This window comes from Pristis pectinata, chromosome 3 (genome assembly GCF_009764475.1).
Source record: "Pristis pectinata isolate sPriPec2 chromosome 3, sPriPec2.1.pri, whole genome shotgun sequence".
NCBI classification, from domain to species: domain Eukaryota; kingdom Metazoa; phylum Chordata; class Chondrichthyes; order Rhinopristiformes; family Pristidae; genus Pristis; species Pristis pectinata.
In genome coordinates, this window is record NC_067407.1 from 47861023 (window position 1) to 47878794 (window position 17772).

At 40.9% G+C, this 17772-nt stretch overlaps 2 protein-coding genes across 2 annotated transcripts in view; one reads left to right on the forward strand and one right to left on the reverse strand.

Annotated features, from left to right (window-relative positions):
• Positions 1–1996, reverse strand: part of tmem59 (transmembrane protein 59) — a 32378-nt gene extending 30382 nt beyond the window's left edge. The window contains exon 1 of the mRNA XM_052012173.1: positions 1747–1996. Coding sequence (XP_051868133.1) covers positions 1747–1935 — 189 coding nt within the window. The 5' untranslated portion in view covers positions 1936–1996. The remainder of the gene's footprint in view (positions 1–1746) is intronic.
• A 53-nt stretch (positions 1997–2049) lies between these two features.
• Positions 2050–12678, forward strand: tceanc2 (transcription elongation factor A (SII) N-terminal and central domain containing 2). The gene is made up of 4 exons (XM_052012174.1): positions 2050–2401; positions 3923–4064; positions 9158–9351; positions 9905–12678. Exons 1-4 carry the CDS (start codon positions 2312–2314, stop codon positions 10094–10096), a joined length of 618 nt encoding a protein of 205 aa, XP_051868134.1. The 5' UTR covers positions 2050–2311; the 3' UTR covers positions 10097–12678.
• The last annotated feature ends 5094 nt before the right edge of the window (positions 12679–17772 follow it).

Consider the following 17772-nt stretch of genomic DNA (forward strand, 5'->3'; position numbering starts at 1 on the left):
CTCCACAAATGCTACATGACATTAATGTTCAATCTTTGGTCTGTCTTCAGATCTTCAATTTCTGCATCATATGTCCACCACCCCCACCTTTTATTTTCAATCCCCCCCATACAACTTTCCCCCAAATTCCACAAATACCTTTCTGCTACTTGTTCAGTCTATTTACTTTCTCAGATATGAAATATATACTTTACAAACTTGTCACTGTCCAATACTATCCATTCTACCTTCTCTCAGCCCTCCCACAACCCCAGCAATGTAGATTTGTATCTCCTAATAACATATAACAAGTCATATCGGTTTCAAGACTCCATTTCCTGAAATTTCTGGGTTTATTAAACACAATAAACCCAGAAATTTCAACATTTTGTAGCTCCATGTGATGCCTGCAACTATCGCTTTGATGCATTATATTCACTCTCTACATTAGCAATCAACACTATTCATATAGACAATGACAGAAAATCTGAAAAATGTTCTACTGGGAAAGGCTGACACTGAGAATTCAACTAATGATAAAAAAACAAATTCATTTTTCCATTATACTAAATGAAGCGACCATTATTTTAAATTTAATTTGCTCTTTAAAAAAACATACAAGCAAACTATTTTGAAGTCAAAGAGAAATTAGGACCATTATTTTTTAATTCCTAAGAAGAAATGTTTGTTATTAATGACTTTTTTCCTACAAGGCCCAAATATGGGTCTTGGCCTTTCACCTCAATTTCCCCAATGTGACATCACAATGAAAGCAATGTTACAAAATACCTTCAATTTCCCTGAACCATTATAAACTTCAGTTATTTAGTCACAGAAGTAGATCACAGACTGTGCCAACTGTTTGATCAAGCTCAAAAAGATCAATATCAATGCTTGAACACAAACTTTGCTTCAAAATTCAATTTAAAGCCAATATTATAGTCAACCAGGTTTCTGATACCCATGCCTAATTTTAGAAGCCTGTAAATAACACCTCTAACAAACTCTCATGGGTAAGAGCTGCTCCTGCCCACTGATGCACACTTACCCCATAGGGTTACATGCCAATTCCTAAAACCAGAGTTAAGAAACAGGTTGGGTTAATCTCCACAATTGAACATGATTTCTCTCAGAACATTGGAAAAATAATTGGACAAACTGAATCTTAGTAAATTGCTGTAAGAATTAAATTACAGATTGTAATAGTTTGGCCAGCTCTCCCCCAAAGAAATCCAGCAATGCAAAGTGTAAGGTTACACATTTTCTAGTTTATGAGAATGAATAATCAAGACCGCCACAGACACTCCATAATCCAAATTTGGCTTTAAAAACTGACAACTCTTCCTGCGGATTACTGCGGATGGTTTGCTGAACGTCATTCAAAACTGCGCTCTCGACTGAGTCAATTTTTTACATCCACCTCTTGATACTTATCAAAAAAACTTAGACATTTAAGATTGTAACGATTAAGATCCCAAATACAGATTTTTTTCTTGTGTCCTCACAATTTACAACAGATTAACCATGATTCAATCGTTCGAAGTTATTTCTATACAATATAATGTGATCTTTTTAAGAGAATTCGTAGGATCCACCAATTTAGACATTTTAAATGAATAAAGCACATCAAAGTAAAAATTTGGTTCAAAAGAAAAAGCAGGGTGCACTGTTAAAGTAAAATGACGAGAAACCGCAAAACAACAATGCTTCAAATAAAAACACAGGCGGCGGCCTCTGCCACAAGCCGGCCGGCCAGCCGGCCCCTACCTTCGGGTAAGTGTGCAGTGCGTAGGTCATCTCGCAGGATTTCTGACACGACGCCGTATCTCCCAAAACTGCCTCGAACGCATCGGAAGCCAGCGACACCTTGATGAAGGAGCACAAAGCAAACGCTGCCACCAAGGCAAAGCCGAGGACCGAGGTGCACCGGCCAGAACCGCCCGCCGCCACCGCCATCTTCCGTCTGTTTGTTGTGATCCTCAGTCCCTTCCCCACCTTACCTCACCGCGCATGCGCCATCCCACCTCACCCAATCTTAACTCTTTTTAACACAATTTCTGCCTTGCATGTGATCCCGGCGATTTACTATACGATTACTCGCAGTCGGGTTTGCGTTAGATGTTTTTGTTCTGCTTAAAAAAAGATTGCAGCCCGCTGCTGGCGCAAGGGTGGCTGGGAATTGTAGTTGTCAGGCCGGCTGCGTGGTTGCCGGGAGGCGGCGGTGGGCCCGAAGCGCCGGGACGCGGGGTACTTTGCCCGAGGGTGGGCTCGTCGCCGTGTATTTCGTTACTGAGGGCAAGAATGTACCGTCGTGCGCCGTGAGTTGGGGAGCATGGACCGGTTCGTAGTACGGGGCTGCACGGCGGGCCCAGCACAGCCCCAGCGCAAGGTTTACCGCCAGACCACTCTGGAGTCTTTGAAGGTAGAGGATTTCCCGGTTGTGGAGGGTTTGCCGGAGTTCATTTAAAACTAAGGGCATTTAAGAGATTTCTCTGTTTACGGTCTGTTCTGTCCACATTTCCCAGTAAACCTTTGCTAATTTAAAACGACGCAGAAAGAGCCATTAGTCCCATCAGCTCCATTGTCCCATTGGTTCCCTGAGGCCCTGCAAATTATTTCCCTTTTGATTCTTTTGCCAGTCACCTACACAAAGAAGTTATTTGCATTAGTCGGTTAACTTGTCAGCAAGCTTTTGGGATGTGGGAGGAATCTAGAGTTGGGGGACTTGCAAATTCAACAGAGAAAGCACCTGACAGTAGGACGAAACTCGGGTCACTGGAGCTCTCAGGCAGCAGTGCTATTTGCTATGCCAATGGGGAAGTTGGTGTTATAGAATCAAACAGCAAGAAACAGCCCCTTTTCCCCCACTGTCTGCTGACCATTGAGCACCCATTTACACTAATCCCATTTTATTCTCCCCACACTTCCACCAACTGCCCCTTGATTCTACCCACCAATGCTCTAAGTAACCTACCAACCCACACTTATTTGGGATGTGGGAAGTAACTGGAGCCCCTGGAGGAATCTCGCACAGTCACAGGGAGAACGTACAAACTGACAGCACTGGAAGCCAGGATTGAACCCAGGTCACTGGAACTGTGAGGCAGCAGTCACTGTGCTGCCTGTAAAGGAGGTAAAGTAATTCATGGTCAGTCAAAAGTTTCCTCCTGTATTTATGTTTTGCTTGAAATGATAATGTAGGAGGGCCTATAGAATTATGAAAAAGTTAATTCTAGTTGCAGAGCAATTCATTTTGTACTGTATCGTAAAGGAAGAGCATAAATGATCCAAATGTTTTTGTATGGCATGGATGAAAATCAACATTATTTGTACAAGGCACACGACAAACAGCTTTACATGGGTGCAGGCATTGGCAGAACATCATCTTTCTACAGTCAAAATTTGCATGGAGAGAATCTACAAAACATTTTTTTTGAAAGGAAGTGCTCGAGGCACAGATGTTTCTCAACCATTCTGTCTTGGCCTAGTTTTTTCTCTTGTTTTTAAACACCCTAAATGTGTTAGTTAATTGAAAATGTCTCAAATGTTAATCAAATTTTTAAAAAAACAAATGATTGTCAAATTACTGTATCCAGGTGTAAAATTAAATATGAATATGGCTTGGGGCAAAAACCAGAACCATAATATGATTGGTGAAAACCAATTAAAATAATGTTAAAGTTGGAAACAAAAAACAATTAAAACTATTTTAATGGAACTGAAACTGCATGGTGGAAGTATTCCATTGTACATGGTTTTGGATTTTTTTTGTCTATGCTTGCATTTGTGTGATTTTGTTTTGTTTAATCCAAAATGTCATGTTTTCTAAGATGTTAAATACTCCCTATTGATTCTTACTCAAAATCCTAAACGTGGTTTGTAGTGATACTTTCACAAGTATAGATTGAGTGAACATTAATTTTTGTTTTAATTCTCAAAACAGAGGGTTGTAGTGATTGAAGATATTAAGAGATTTAAATCCATATTGGAACTCCCTAATCAAACAAAGGAAAACTTAATTGAAGCATTACTAGAACTAAAGAAGAAAATACCCTCTCAGGAAGTACTACTCTCGACAAAAATAGGTAAAAATTGTAATATATTGTTGTTTGCAGGATGGTTCCGCGGCCTGATTAAGGAATGGAAACCTGTTAAATTGAGAATAGAGTTGGTTACGCATTTGATCTCCAGGCACATTGCACAAATAATTTAATAGTAGTCCCGTAACTCTCCCATTTCGTCGGAGTTCCATCAAATGACCAATACTACAGTAAGGAACTTGCAGACTGAAAATAATATTTGTAATTTGCTGAAGCAGACCCCATCTTAGTTCATGCTTTGTGATAACCTCAAGATTGACTTCTCTTGAGTGGAAATTATAAGATTTGGGGCAAAGTGGAAGGGACCAAAGAGTGCACAGCTGAAGTCTTTATTGAACACAGGCAAAGAGGTGAAAATGAATGTATTTAAGTGCCCAAGTTTGAAGCACAGTTTGAAATCTGGGCATCCTATGCAATTCTGAAAAGATTTAATGGCAAGTTTCACCTTGCAAGAGTCTAAATGAGGCACATTTGCAAATTGTTACCTGCTGATTGGCTTATGAACAGCAGCAAATAAAAGTAAGGCAAGTATAAGTGGAGCGGCCATTGTGTGACTGGCCAGTGTTAGAGTGGGGAGCTGAGGCTTTGGTTCAAGAGGTTTCCGGGAGAAGAGGCGAAGGTAAGTCTCCAGTAAGTTTCTTTCTTTCTTTGATTTGGTGTTCCTGTAGTGCAGAGTAGTGAGAATGGCTCCAGGGTCAGTGGTGTGTTCAGCTTGTGAGATGTGGGAGTTCTGGGAGATATCCAGTCTCCCTGATAACTACATCTGCATGAGGTGCATCCAGCTTCAGTTCCTTACAGACCGTGTTAGGGAATTGGAGCTGCAGCTGGATGACTTTCGGCTCCTACGGGATACTGAGGAGTACATAGACAAGAGCTACAGGGAGGCAGTCACTCCGAGGCTACAGGAGGCAGGTAGCTGGGTGACTGTCAGGAGAAGGATGGAGAATAGGCAGGTAGTGCAGATTACCCCTGTGGCCATTCCCCTCAATAACAAATATACTGCCTTGGATACTGTTTGGGGGGGGGGGGGGGGATGACCTACCGGGGAAAGCCGCAGTGACCAGGACTCTGGCACTGAGCCTGGTTGCCTGATGCAGAAGGGAAGGGGGGAGAAGAGGAGAGCAGTAGTGATAGGGGATTCCATAGTAAGGGGGGCATACAGGATATTCTGTGGACGTGAAAGAGACTCCCAGATGGTACGTTGTCTCCCAGGTGCCAGGGTCAGGGACGTCTCGGATCGAGTCCACAGCATTCTGAAGGGGGAGGGTGAACAGCCAGAGGTCGTGGTACATATTGGTACCAATGACGTAGTTAGGAAAAGAGATGAGATCCTGAAGAGGGAATATAGGGAGTTAGGTAGGAAGCTGAAAAGCAGGACCTCAAGGGTAGTAATCTCTGGATTGCTGCCTGTGCCATGTGCCAGTGAGGGTAAGGATAGGATGATTTGGCAGATGAATACATGGCTGAGAAATTGGTGCAGGGGGCAGGGTTTCAGATTTGATGATAATTGGGATCTCCTGGGGAAGGTACAACCTGTACAAAAGGGACGGATTACACCTGAACTGGAGGGGGATCGGTATTCTTGCGGGCAGGTTTGCTAGAACTGTTGGAGAGGGTTTAAACTAGTTTGGCAGAGGGATGGGAACCACAGTGATAGGTCAGAGCTTGGTTCATTTAGTGTACAAGTAGATGCAGAGTGTAGAAAAACTGTGAGGAAGGATAGGCAGTTGAAAGGGCAAAATTGCAGTCAGTTGGATGGGGTAAAGTGTGTCTACTTTAATGCGAGAAGTATCAGGTACAAGGCTGATGAACTTAGAGTGTGGGTAAGCACGTGGAACTATGACGTGGTGGCCATTACAGAGACTTGGCTGTCGCAAGGGCAGGAATGGCTGCTGGATATTCTGGGGTTTAGATGCTTCAAAAGGGGCAGAGGTAAAAGAGGTGGGGCAGTGGCTTTGCTGATCAGGAACAGTGTCACAGCTGTAGAAAGGAGGATGTCCTGGAGGAATCATCCACTGAGTCAGTGTGGGTGAAAGTCAGAAACAGGAAGGGAGCGATCATTCTATTGGGAATATTCTACAGACCCCCCCAATAGTAGCAGAGATGCCGAGGAGCAGATTGAGAGGCAGATTTTGGAGAGGTGCAAAAATAACAGGGTTGTTGTCATGGGTGATTTCAATTTCTCTAATATTGATTGGCACCTCCATAGTGTAAAGGGGCTAGATGGGACGGAGTTTGCTCGGTGTGTACAGGAAGGATTCCTGACACACAATATGGACAGGCTGATTAGAGGAGAGGCCATACTGGACCTGGTACTAGGCAATGAGCCTGATCAGGTTTCAGATCTCTCAGTGGGAGAGCATTTTGGAGATAGTGACCATAACTCCTTGACCTTTACCATAGCCTTGGAGAGGAATAGGAGCAGACGATATTGGAAAGTATTTAACTGGGGAGGGGGAATTATGATGCTATTATGCAGGAACTTGGGGGTGTAAATTGGGAACAGATGTTCTTGGGGAAGTGCACAGCAGAAATGTGGAGGTTGTTTAAGGAATACTTGCATGGGGCTCTGGATAGGTTTCTCCCATTGAGGCAGGTTAAGGATGGTAGAGTGAATGAACCGTGGTTGACATGAGACGTAGAATATCTCGTCAAGAGGAAGAAAGAAGCTTACCTGAGGTTTAGAAAGCATGGATCAGACAGGGCTCTGGAGAGTTACAAGGTAGCCAGGAGGGAGCTTAAGAATGGACTGAAGAGGGCATGAGAGGTCCTTGGCAAGAAGGATCAAGGAAAACCCCAAGGCATTGTACATGTATGTGAAGAATAAGAGGATGACCAGAGTGAGGGTAGGACCGATCAGGGATAAAAGAGGAAATGTGCCTGGAGTCAGAAGAGGTTGAGGAGGTCCTTATGAATACTTTGCTTCAGTATTCACGAGAGAGACATTGACGTTTGTGAGGATAGCATACGACAGACTGATACGCTAGGGCATGTCAATGTGAGGAAAGAGGATGTGCTGGAATTATTGGAAAAACATTTGGATAGATAAGTCACCGGGGCCGGATGGGATATATCCAAGGTTATTACGGGAAGCTAGGGAAGGGATTGCTGTGCCTTTGGCAACGATCTTTGCATCCTCACTGGCCACAGGAGTAGTGCCAGATGATTGGAGGGTGGCAAATCTTGTTCCTTTGTTTAAGAAAGGGAGTAGGGATAACCCTGGGAATTACGGACCAGTGAGTCTTACTTCAGTGGTGGGCAAATTACTGGAGAAGGTTCTTAGAGACAGGATTTATGGGCATTTAGAGAAGTATAGGCTGATTAGGGACAGTCAGCATGGCTTTGAGGGGCAGGTCGTGCCTCACAATCCTGTTGAATTCTTTGAGGATGTGACAGAGCACATTGATGAAAGTCAAGCAGTGGATGTGGTGTACGTGGATTTTAGTAAGGCATTTGATAAGGTTCCTCATGGAAGGCTTATTCAGAAAGTCAGGCATGGGATCCAGGGAAACTTGGCTGTGTGGACTCAGAATTGGCTCACCCATAGAAGACAGAGGGTGGTGGTAGATGGAGCGTATTCTGCCTGGAGGTCGGTGACCAGTGGTGTTTTCCGCAGGGATATGTTCTGGGATCCCTGCTCTTTGTGATTTTTATAAATGACTTGGATGAGGATGTGGAAGGGTGGTTTAGTAATTTTGCTGATGATACAAAGGTTGGTGGTGTGGTGGATAGTGTAGAAGGTTTCTGTAGATTACAACAGAATATTGATGGAATGCAGAGCTGGGCTGAGAAGTGGCAGATGGCGTTCAACGCAGATAAATGTGAAGTGATACACTTCGGGAGATCGAATTTGAAGGCAAAATGCAAGGTTAATAGCAGTACTCTTAGCAGTGTGGCGGAACAGAGGGACCTTGGAGTCCACGTCCATAGATCCCTCAAGGTTGCCGTGCAGCTTGATAGGGTTGTTAAGAAGGCATATGGAGTGTGGGCCTTCGTTAGTCAGGGGATTGAGTTCAAGAGCCATGAGGTGATGTTGCAGCTGTATAGAACTCTGGTCAGACCACACTTGGAGTATTGTTTAGTTCTGGTCACCTCATTATAGGAAGGATGTGGAAGCTTTAGAGAGGGTGCGGAGGAGATTTACCAGGATGTTGCCTGGATTGGAGAGCATGTCTTATGAGGATAAGTTGAGCAAGCTAGGGCTTTTCTCTTTCGAGAGAAGGAGGATGAGAGAGGACAAGATGATAAGAGGCATGGATCGAGTGGACGGTCGGAGACTTTTTCCCAGGGCGACAATGGCTAACACGAAGGGACATAATTTTAAGGTGATTGGAGGAAGGTCAGAGGTAAGTTTTTTTACACAGAGTGGTGGGTGTGTGGAACGCACTGCCTGCAGAGGTTGTGGGGGCAGATACATTAGGGACATTTAAGAGACTCTTAGATAGACACATGGATGATAGAAAAATAGGGGGCTATGTGGGAGGGAAGGGTTAGATAGATCTTAGTGCAGGATAAAATGTCGGCACAACATTGTGGGCCGAAGGGCCTGTACTGTGCTGTAGTGTTCTATGGTACCAGCACAAATTTAAAAATTGCGAAATTCATTTAAGAACAAGAATCATTGAGAGAGTATCTTCATTGCTTTGTTTGGGGCCTGAAACGTATACCAGCAAGTTCCCAGCTTAAACTTCAGTCTATGAACTAGAGCAGTCCTGAATTGCTGCTGTATTTGTAACTAGTGTCTATCTAATGCATAGAAATGCTTATAATAGAAATCAGTTCTGTTTCTACTTTTTAAAAAAAAGTTTCTACCTTGTATCATTTCAATTAAATTCAAGTAGATATGTGGGAGTTAAAAATTGAAGCCTTGAGAGCTGCTTTTGTAGTTTTTCTTTTGAATTCTTGGCCCATTGACAAAATAGAAACATGTTTCTGCCTTAAAAGTGTGAACTGATGTGTAATCCAGTTGTGTGACAGAGATTGTCTGCCACAAGCAGCAGTTTTTTGTTGGTTGAGATTGCATAAATCACCTGATTTGTTGTGTCCTACTTTCAGATAAATTTTCCTTCTATTTCTAGGTCACACTGTAAATAGGATGCGGAAAAATTCAGACCCTGAAGTGGCTGAGCTTGCTAAAGTCATTTTCAAAACCTGGAGGGACTTTATAAAAGAAAATAAAAATAAACCATCCATCGAGGTGCGATGTGATTCTAAGACTGAGAGTCTCAGGAGTAATGCTCGAAAACTGTTCACTGAAGTCTTGGAACTGGAGGTAAATTTTTTTTAATGCCGATTGAATTTTTGACTTTAAAACCTCTTTTCAGAGAGAAACTGTGTAGCAGCCTCCTGCCCATTGCCTTGAAGACAATCACGCTGTGTAGGACATTAATTCACTTTTCTCTTTATTTTAATTAATTTATTAGAAACTGCCTTCAGTGTGGAATGGCTTAGGGGAACACTTGTTATTGTCAATAACTTTTCAAGCCAGATCCACTACTTTATTCAAATAGAGAATTGTGTTGCATACAATAGCTGTGGCTGGTGTGGAGGTGAGAGATACTAAGCATATCCAGCTTCTCAACTCGGCACAACCTGAGCTCCACCTCTGGGCTTGGTGCGGAGTCCATCACTATAGCAGGAGGTTCCACACTTTTGTGCCAGTGGATGCATGGCAGTTGGAAACACACTAACTTGCACAATGCTGTCAGCCAGCAGTTCTCTCAGGAACCACAGGCTGAAGAGAGACATGATCCAGGTCATTAGCTTGAATAAACCTAATATATCTATAATAATTAATGTATTACTTATGTATTTTTTTAATATAGCAGGAACATCCTCTGATTGAAAACTTAGAGCGAGAAGTTTTTCATCAGTGTTCCCGTTTGATCAACATTTCCTATCGGAGGACAATACGAGCGTTAGTCTTTACTTTAAAACACAAGCCAGAAGTCCGAGAGCAAGTTAAAACTTACAAGTTCCCAGTGAAGCAGCTTGTTGAAAGTCACAAGAAATGTTGACATTTTTTAAGAAGAAAATATATACATAAATTGTGAACTTCCAGAACTGTTTTGCTTTTTTAAACCGTAAATTAATTTTCCTTTTGAAGCAATGGCAAAGAATGAACTGTGTAAATACTTGTATTTGTACCAAGCTGCCAGAGCATTCTTTAGATCTGATTTATGACTATTATAAAAATGACATTGCATTGATGATACAGTTTTTGTAAATATTAAAAATGTATTTTACAAATGGAACAAATAAATTTCAATTTATTCAACTCCTAGCAAGGAACGAGAATAATAACGTACCCAAGAATCCTAGTTAGGAATTGGAAAATGTATAATGAATATATAACTGAATAGCATTGCCCCTGATTGGAGTTGGTGATAATTTGTTGGGTAGAAGAAACTGTTTGATGCAAATCAATGTGTTTTTTTTTCTATCAGGGCAGTTTGTTCTGTTCCATCTTATGATACAGGGATATAATAAACCTAAATCGTAGAGGCATAAGGATCAGAAACAGGCCCCTATGCCCACCATGTCCATACGCCCATGAAGTACCTATATGTATTCATCCCATTTACCAGCACTTGCTCTGTCATCTTCTATGTGCCTTGGTGATTTAATTCAAGTTTGTCCAGATAATTAAAATGTTGTGAATACCTGTCACCACCCACCACTCAGCTACTGTGATCCAGATTCCAACACCTCTGAGTAAAAAGATTCCTCCTCAGATCTCCTCTAAATCTTTTGCCCCTTTCCCTAAACCTATACCTTCTAGTTTTAGATACTGATTCTATGGGGAAAAGTTTCTTATTATCCACCCTATCAATACCTCTCATAATTTTGTATGCTTTATCAGCTTCCTCTCTCAGCCTCCTCCACTCTTTATTTTAAAGAAAAAGAAACCCAACCTATCCAGTCTCTCCTCATACCTGAAATGTTCCATCTCAGGCAACAGCCTGGTGAGTCTTTTCACTCTCTTCAGTGCAATCATGTCCTTCCTGTGTGCGGCAGCCAGAACCGTACACAGCACTCCAGCTTTGGCCTTCCCAATGTTCTATAAAGTTATACCATAACCTCCTTCATGTTCTATGCCTGGCTAATGAAGGTGAATCTCCCATATACCTTCTCCACCATCTTATCTCCCTTGCTGCCACCTTCAGTGATCTCTAGATTTGTACACAAAGTCCATCTGTTCCACAGTATTCTTTAAGGCTCCAACCTTATTTGTCCTCCCAAAATTCCATCTGCCGTTGTTCTGTCCATCTTAACAACTGATCAGTATCATCCTACTGACTATCCTCCACAATATCAACAACACCAATTTTCAAGTCATCTGCAAATTTACTAATCATGTCTCCTATAATCATATACAGATTACAAGATTTGGGATGTCATGTTACAGTTGTACAAAACATTGTTTCGATCATACTTGGGGTTTTGTGTGCAGTTCTGATTGCCACACTATAGGAAGGATGTGATTAAACTCGAAAGGATGCAGAAAAGATTCACAAGGATATTTCCTGGGCTAGAGGGGCTTGAATTATAAGGAGAGAATAGATAGGCTGAGGGGGTGACCTTGTAGAGGTTTATAAAATCATGAGCATAGATCGGGTAGATACAGTCTTTTTCCCGAGGTAGGGAACTAGAGTGAATAATTTTATGATGAGAGCAGAAAGATTTAAAGGGGATCTGAGGGGTAAGTTTTTCCACACACAGTGTGGTGGGTATATGGAATGAGCTGCCAGAGGAAGTGGTAGACCTAGGTACAATTGCAACATTTAAAAGACATTTGGACAGGTACGTGGATAGGATAGGTTTAGAAGGATATGAGCCAAAAGCAGGCAAATGGGGCTGGCTTAGATAGGCATCTCGGTCAGCATGGATGGGTTGGGCTGAAAGGTCTGTTTCCGTGCTGCATACTTCTATGACTCTATCACAAAAAGGCAGAATAAAGTGGGTGTGTGTACTTCAGTGTTATCTCCAATAGAGAGGAAAAGATTCAAGAATGTGCTCAAAGCCTTCTTGAAGAAATGCAACATCCCCATTGACCCGTGGGAAACCCTGACCTACGAATACTAAAACTGGACAAGAGCATTCAGAGAGGTATTGACAATCTTGAGTTCATGCACTGGAGCACACAAAAGCCCTGCATAAGTGACAGAAGGAGTGCACCACTTCACAAACCTCCCAGCCTCCTGCTACATATGCTGAAGAGTGCAGTTCCTACAGTGGGCTTGTCAGTCACTTCAGAACTCACAAAACCAAGGTGGAAGCAAGTCATCCTTTTTCTTATGGGATTGCCTAAGAAAAAGAAAAAAATCAATTTCCATTGTAATGAAATATTTAGATACAGTTTACAGCTAAAAAAGCTTTATCACTAGTGGATTGTGTACTGCATTGCTTAAGTGTATAACCATCATATCAGTTTTACAGCAAATTTTTAAAGTTTGGCCAACACAAAATAGTTCATGCTACAATTTCATTTTGAAGCTGCATTATGTTAAATTATGATCATTTGAACTACTAATGGTAAATCACTTTACTGATAACATTGTATTTGGTCATTACTAACGATTAACAGACTAAATTTCATTTATTGCTTTATCAAACAAAATTACACGCAACCAAGAATTGTTTTTGATGAGAAGGTTATTAAAAATCTCTTCTACTTTTAAATTATTTTTATCTAGTTAATATTAACTGAATTTCAAGTGTTGATGGGACTATTCAGAAACTGGCGATAAAGTATGTGGTGTTTGGTGGACCAAGCTATTGCACTACAAGACATTGACTCAACAAAAGGTTGTGCTATGGAGTAATAGGATAAAGATTCCATTCTACATCCCATAAATAATTGATTTATAAAGGTAACTTGAAGAGTAGACTATTTTCAACATAATGTATTTCCTAGCTCCACAAAATATTGATTGCCTTTCACTATATAGACCTGAATTTGATATATCCCTCAATTTAAGAAGCTGGTTAGCTTACATCTGAATGTAGCTTGACCTACAGCTGATGCCCTCATCCAGAAAAGGGAAGATTCAAAATTGATGTGGTCATTCCTGCTAGAAAATTTTACCCTTATCCAGAATTGATTTGTGCTCCTGATGGCACAGACTCAAATGGATGAATAGTTTGCTACTATTTCCATTATGTGATCTTTGCTATCAAAGCAATAAAGGGAACAGACAAGGTAACTATAGAAATAAACTAGTTGTGCTATTTAAGGAAATCCAGAACTAGGGTACATATGCTAAAATCAAGCCTTTCAGGAGAGAAGGTAGGAAGCACTTCTAAATTTGTGTCTCCAAATTTGGAACTCTCTTCTGTAAATGGCAGTTGATGCTGGGGCAATTGGCATTTATAGATTTCTGTTAATCAAAGATATTAAGGAACTGGTGGGGGGAGGGGGTGGAGGGAAGAGATTGTAGGTTTGAGGTGGTTGCTAAGGACAGCCAAATGTCAGACAGTTTTCTTTTAGGTAAGAGGGGAAGTGAATCCTCCAGAGAACTGGTATTTATTGTCATCCTATTCACACCTACGTTCTCCACAAGGGGTCACCGAAAAACAATGGTTCACACAGGATGAACAGTTATTTGGACAATGTGCCAGAAAGCTTTCCATGCCTGTGTAAGCATACCCCAGCAAAATTAAGTGGCTTTACCAAAGAAGGTGAAATTATAAGGATTATAAGTTCACCTGCATTGATTTTAATGTCCAAGTCTTTGCTTTTGCTAAGTTGACAGATAAGCTGACATAATGGTTGAAGTATAAACCACAGATAATGCAACAAAAAAACAGAATGTTTAAAAAACTCAGTGGGTCAAGCAGCATCTGTGTAGGAAAAAGGTGTAGGTCAATGTTTTGGGTCAAGGACCAAGAGAGAAAAGGGAAGAGGAAAGATTGCCAGTACACAGATGTACGAGTGAGGTGATGGTTGCAATAGAGGCTGGTAGCTGAGAGGTGGACCCATATGGGGAGGGGATGATTCAACATCTGCAGTCTCTTTTGTCTTCGTACCACAGATGGTGGATTTTTTTATAAGCTTTATTTATACAGCACGGTAACAGGCCCTCCCAGCCCAATGAGCCCACGCCGCCCAATTACACACGTTAACCTACTAACCCATATGTCTTTGAAACATGGGAGAAAACCGGAGCACCCGGAGGACACCCACGCAGTTACGGGGAGAACGTACAAACTCTTTACGGACAGCGGTGGGAACTGAACCCCAACTGCTGGCACTGTAATAGCATCATGCTAACCACTACACTATCGTGCTGCCCATTATGCTACTCCAAGCTGTAATTTGCAGTGGCCAAATAATTTACCACCTCCTTGGGATTTGGGAGGAAGTTGAAGCACTGGGGTGGGGGTGGCGGTGGTGAACACACCCGGTCACAGGGAGAATGTGCAAACTCCACACAGACAGCACCAGAAGTCAGGATTGAAGCCGGGTTACTTGGTAGAAAGAAATGGAGTTGAAGATTAGTAAACAGGATTAAGCTTGTTTTGATGTGTCAGAAAGACAGCACGGTGATTTTGTAATAAATATATTGAGTACAATTAAAACACTGATGTGTTTATTTTTGTGTTCATTGCTGCTCTTCATGATTCTAATATTAACTGCATCTTACTCTGTAAAAAGATCTCTAAGCAAGTTTTAGCATGTTTTCTGAAAGAATCACCTTTACTGAGATCAAATAGTTCAAAGAAAGTAAACCTGATCTGGCAAGTTCTGTACCACATTGGGTAGACTATTTTCCAACTAATTCATTAGGAGACAGGTAGATATTGACTATTGATCATGGAGCCTTCATTCCACATTGATAGTAGTTTGCTGCACCCATATCTATACATACAATAACAGGAAGACAGTCGCACAGCAGTTCAAATTGATACAAATGTGAATGCATAAGCATCTAAAAGTGAGGGGCTGGGAAACAAAGACACATGGTCACTGGTTTTCCCCAGCTTATCTAGATGAAACAGTTCCTAAACAAGAATACAACTAAATCTTTAATAATTTTGTACAACCTTTAAATCATCCCAAATATACACATTTCTAAAAGGAGTAGAACTAGCACTTTAGGTATTATTGATTAACTATTAAACTATTTTAAACCAGGAATAATCCCCATGGCCCTTCTTTGAACTGTTTCAACTCTATAGTATTCAAATAGAGATCCAAAATACATTAAGATTCCAGATGAGGTCTAACCTGCATCTTGTACGAAGATGGTTTCTTTATATTTAATAATTCTATTTGTGAAAGCTAATAATCTATTTGTTTAGACTATGACTTATTAGTATTGATCATGACCTTTGAATACTTCTGAAATGTTACAATTTTAAATCAGCACAACGTACTGTGCAATTATGCTTGGTATTTATCCTGTCCATGTTCATTACATTGTGATTACCTATATTGAAACATGAACCACAGTTAAGCCTAATCAATTAACAGATTTAAATTTTGTCTACTGTGCAATCTTATCACTCACAAATGATGGTAGTATTATCTGGAAAGAGTTCTGCAAACATTTGGGCAATCATATAGGTAGCAGAAAGTAATGTACCAAGTCTTATCCTAGTGAAGCTTCCAAGTGGATATATTGCCAAGAAACTTAACCTTCTGTCTAGGAGAATATAGCCAATCATAATCCACATCAGCTTTATGAGCTCAGAATTTTTTGACTCCGGCTTTTGTCCAATGTGCACAATCTCAACTCCAGCAAGCTATTCAAAAATAAAGCAAGCAACCTGAAAACCACATGATCTAGCTTGGACTTTCTACCAGCTGCCAATCTACTTTAAACTTGAAATACTATTATTGTTATTCTTTCCTTCTACTTTATTGTAAAAACAATACAGTTTTCTTCCCGCCACTGTCTGTAAGGAGTTTGTACGTTCTCCCCGTGTGTCTGCGTGGGTTTCCTCCGGGTGCTCCAGTTTCCTCCCACATTCCAAAGACATACAGGTTAGGAACTGTGGGCATGCTATGTTGGCGCCGGGAACGTGGCGACACTTGCGGGCTGCCCCCAGCACATTCTCCGTAACGCAAAAAGACACATTTCACTGTGTGTTTCGATGTACATATGACTGATAAATAAATATCTTATATCTTATCTTTTCAATGGAATATACATCCAGTGATCCAGTAATCGTCACTTCTGCTGTACCTGAAATTTCAGTTTAACTTATCCTACGACTTTAATGGTCTGCTGACACTGACAACTGAAAAAGTCTTTCCGATTAGTTGAGCAATCATCAACAATCTTCTTCCTAATTAATCTCTCAGCTGCTTTAATTGTTAGTTTTGTTGTCCATAATTGTGCTTGTGAGTCATTTTCTATTATCCATATCTAGCTACATTTTTGAAATACATATGATGATCTAATTCTCAAAAGAATTTGGCTATAATTCAATCAACTTATTTCTCATGTTCTTCTGTTTATACATATAAAAAAATCACCATACAGTTCTTTCTATTTATGTTTTAATATTAAACCTGCTAACAAGAATGGCACTGTTGTTGTCAGATCACATATTGGTGGAGACTGAGTGCCAACTGTCTCTTCCTCATACCTCCTTCCGTATAATGACCCTTAAACTAAACATCAAGCTATTCTTTCCCGACCATCGCAGATGTTAGTTCCTCTGGAGATCTTTCTGTTGCTTCTAACCTCAGTCTGAACCTCACATTGCCCTATTTGCTTCCTTCCCAAAATCCACAAGCAGAATTGCTCTTGCAGAACCATTATCTCAGCCATTTCTTGCTTTGGAACAAATTTCTTCCTGGGCCAACTCATTTTTTTTGTTCCCCTTTTCCAATCTCTTCCTACCTACTTCCAATGGATAATGCCAGTGCCATCTGTTACATTAATAGTTTGCAATTTCCTGCTAAAGCTTTCATTTGCACAATGAATCTTCAATCCATCTTGCAAGCACTTGGGGTGTAAAACAACAAATTTCATGACATATAAGTCAGTGATAATAAATCTGATTCTGATTCTGAGTGTGATAATGTAGAAGCTAAATTACTAGACTGCCATTCAGAAACCTAGATTATTGATCTGAGGACACGAATTTAAATCCTGCCATGGCAATGAAGCAATTTAAGTTCAAGCCACTTACCTCTGTTAGGGATTAGCAGCAAATGCTGGTTTTGCCCATGAATAAATGACTTTAAAAATAAAAATCACATCTCCCCACTTTCCATGACACCTTTCTGTACAAGCAGTTTCCCTTTAACCTCCCCCTTTCCAGATCCCAAACACCCTTTCGAAGCGAAACAGTCACTTACGTATACTTTGAATTTAGTATACAGGCCGTACCCAGGTAACAATGTCCATAAGTCGATTTTGGCCATAGTCCGAAAATACACAATAATCACTCGATATGGTCACCATACCTCCACAGTATTGTAATGAATGGTATCGAAAGCACATTAGATTGATAAGAAAGAACAATTATTAAAAGTGGAGAGAGAGAAAGAGGAAACTAGTTCTGCCATATGCAGGAACGAATGTATGTACATACATTGGACTTTTGAATTTAATAATATTACGGGAGCTCATTCGTATGTGTGGTATCCATAAGTTGGATGTTCATAACCCAGGATGATCTGTTCACTGTTCACCACATAGTCACCTTTGGACTGGATGACCATAAAATAACCCCA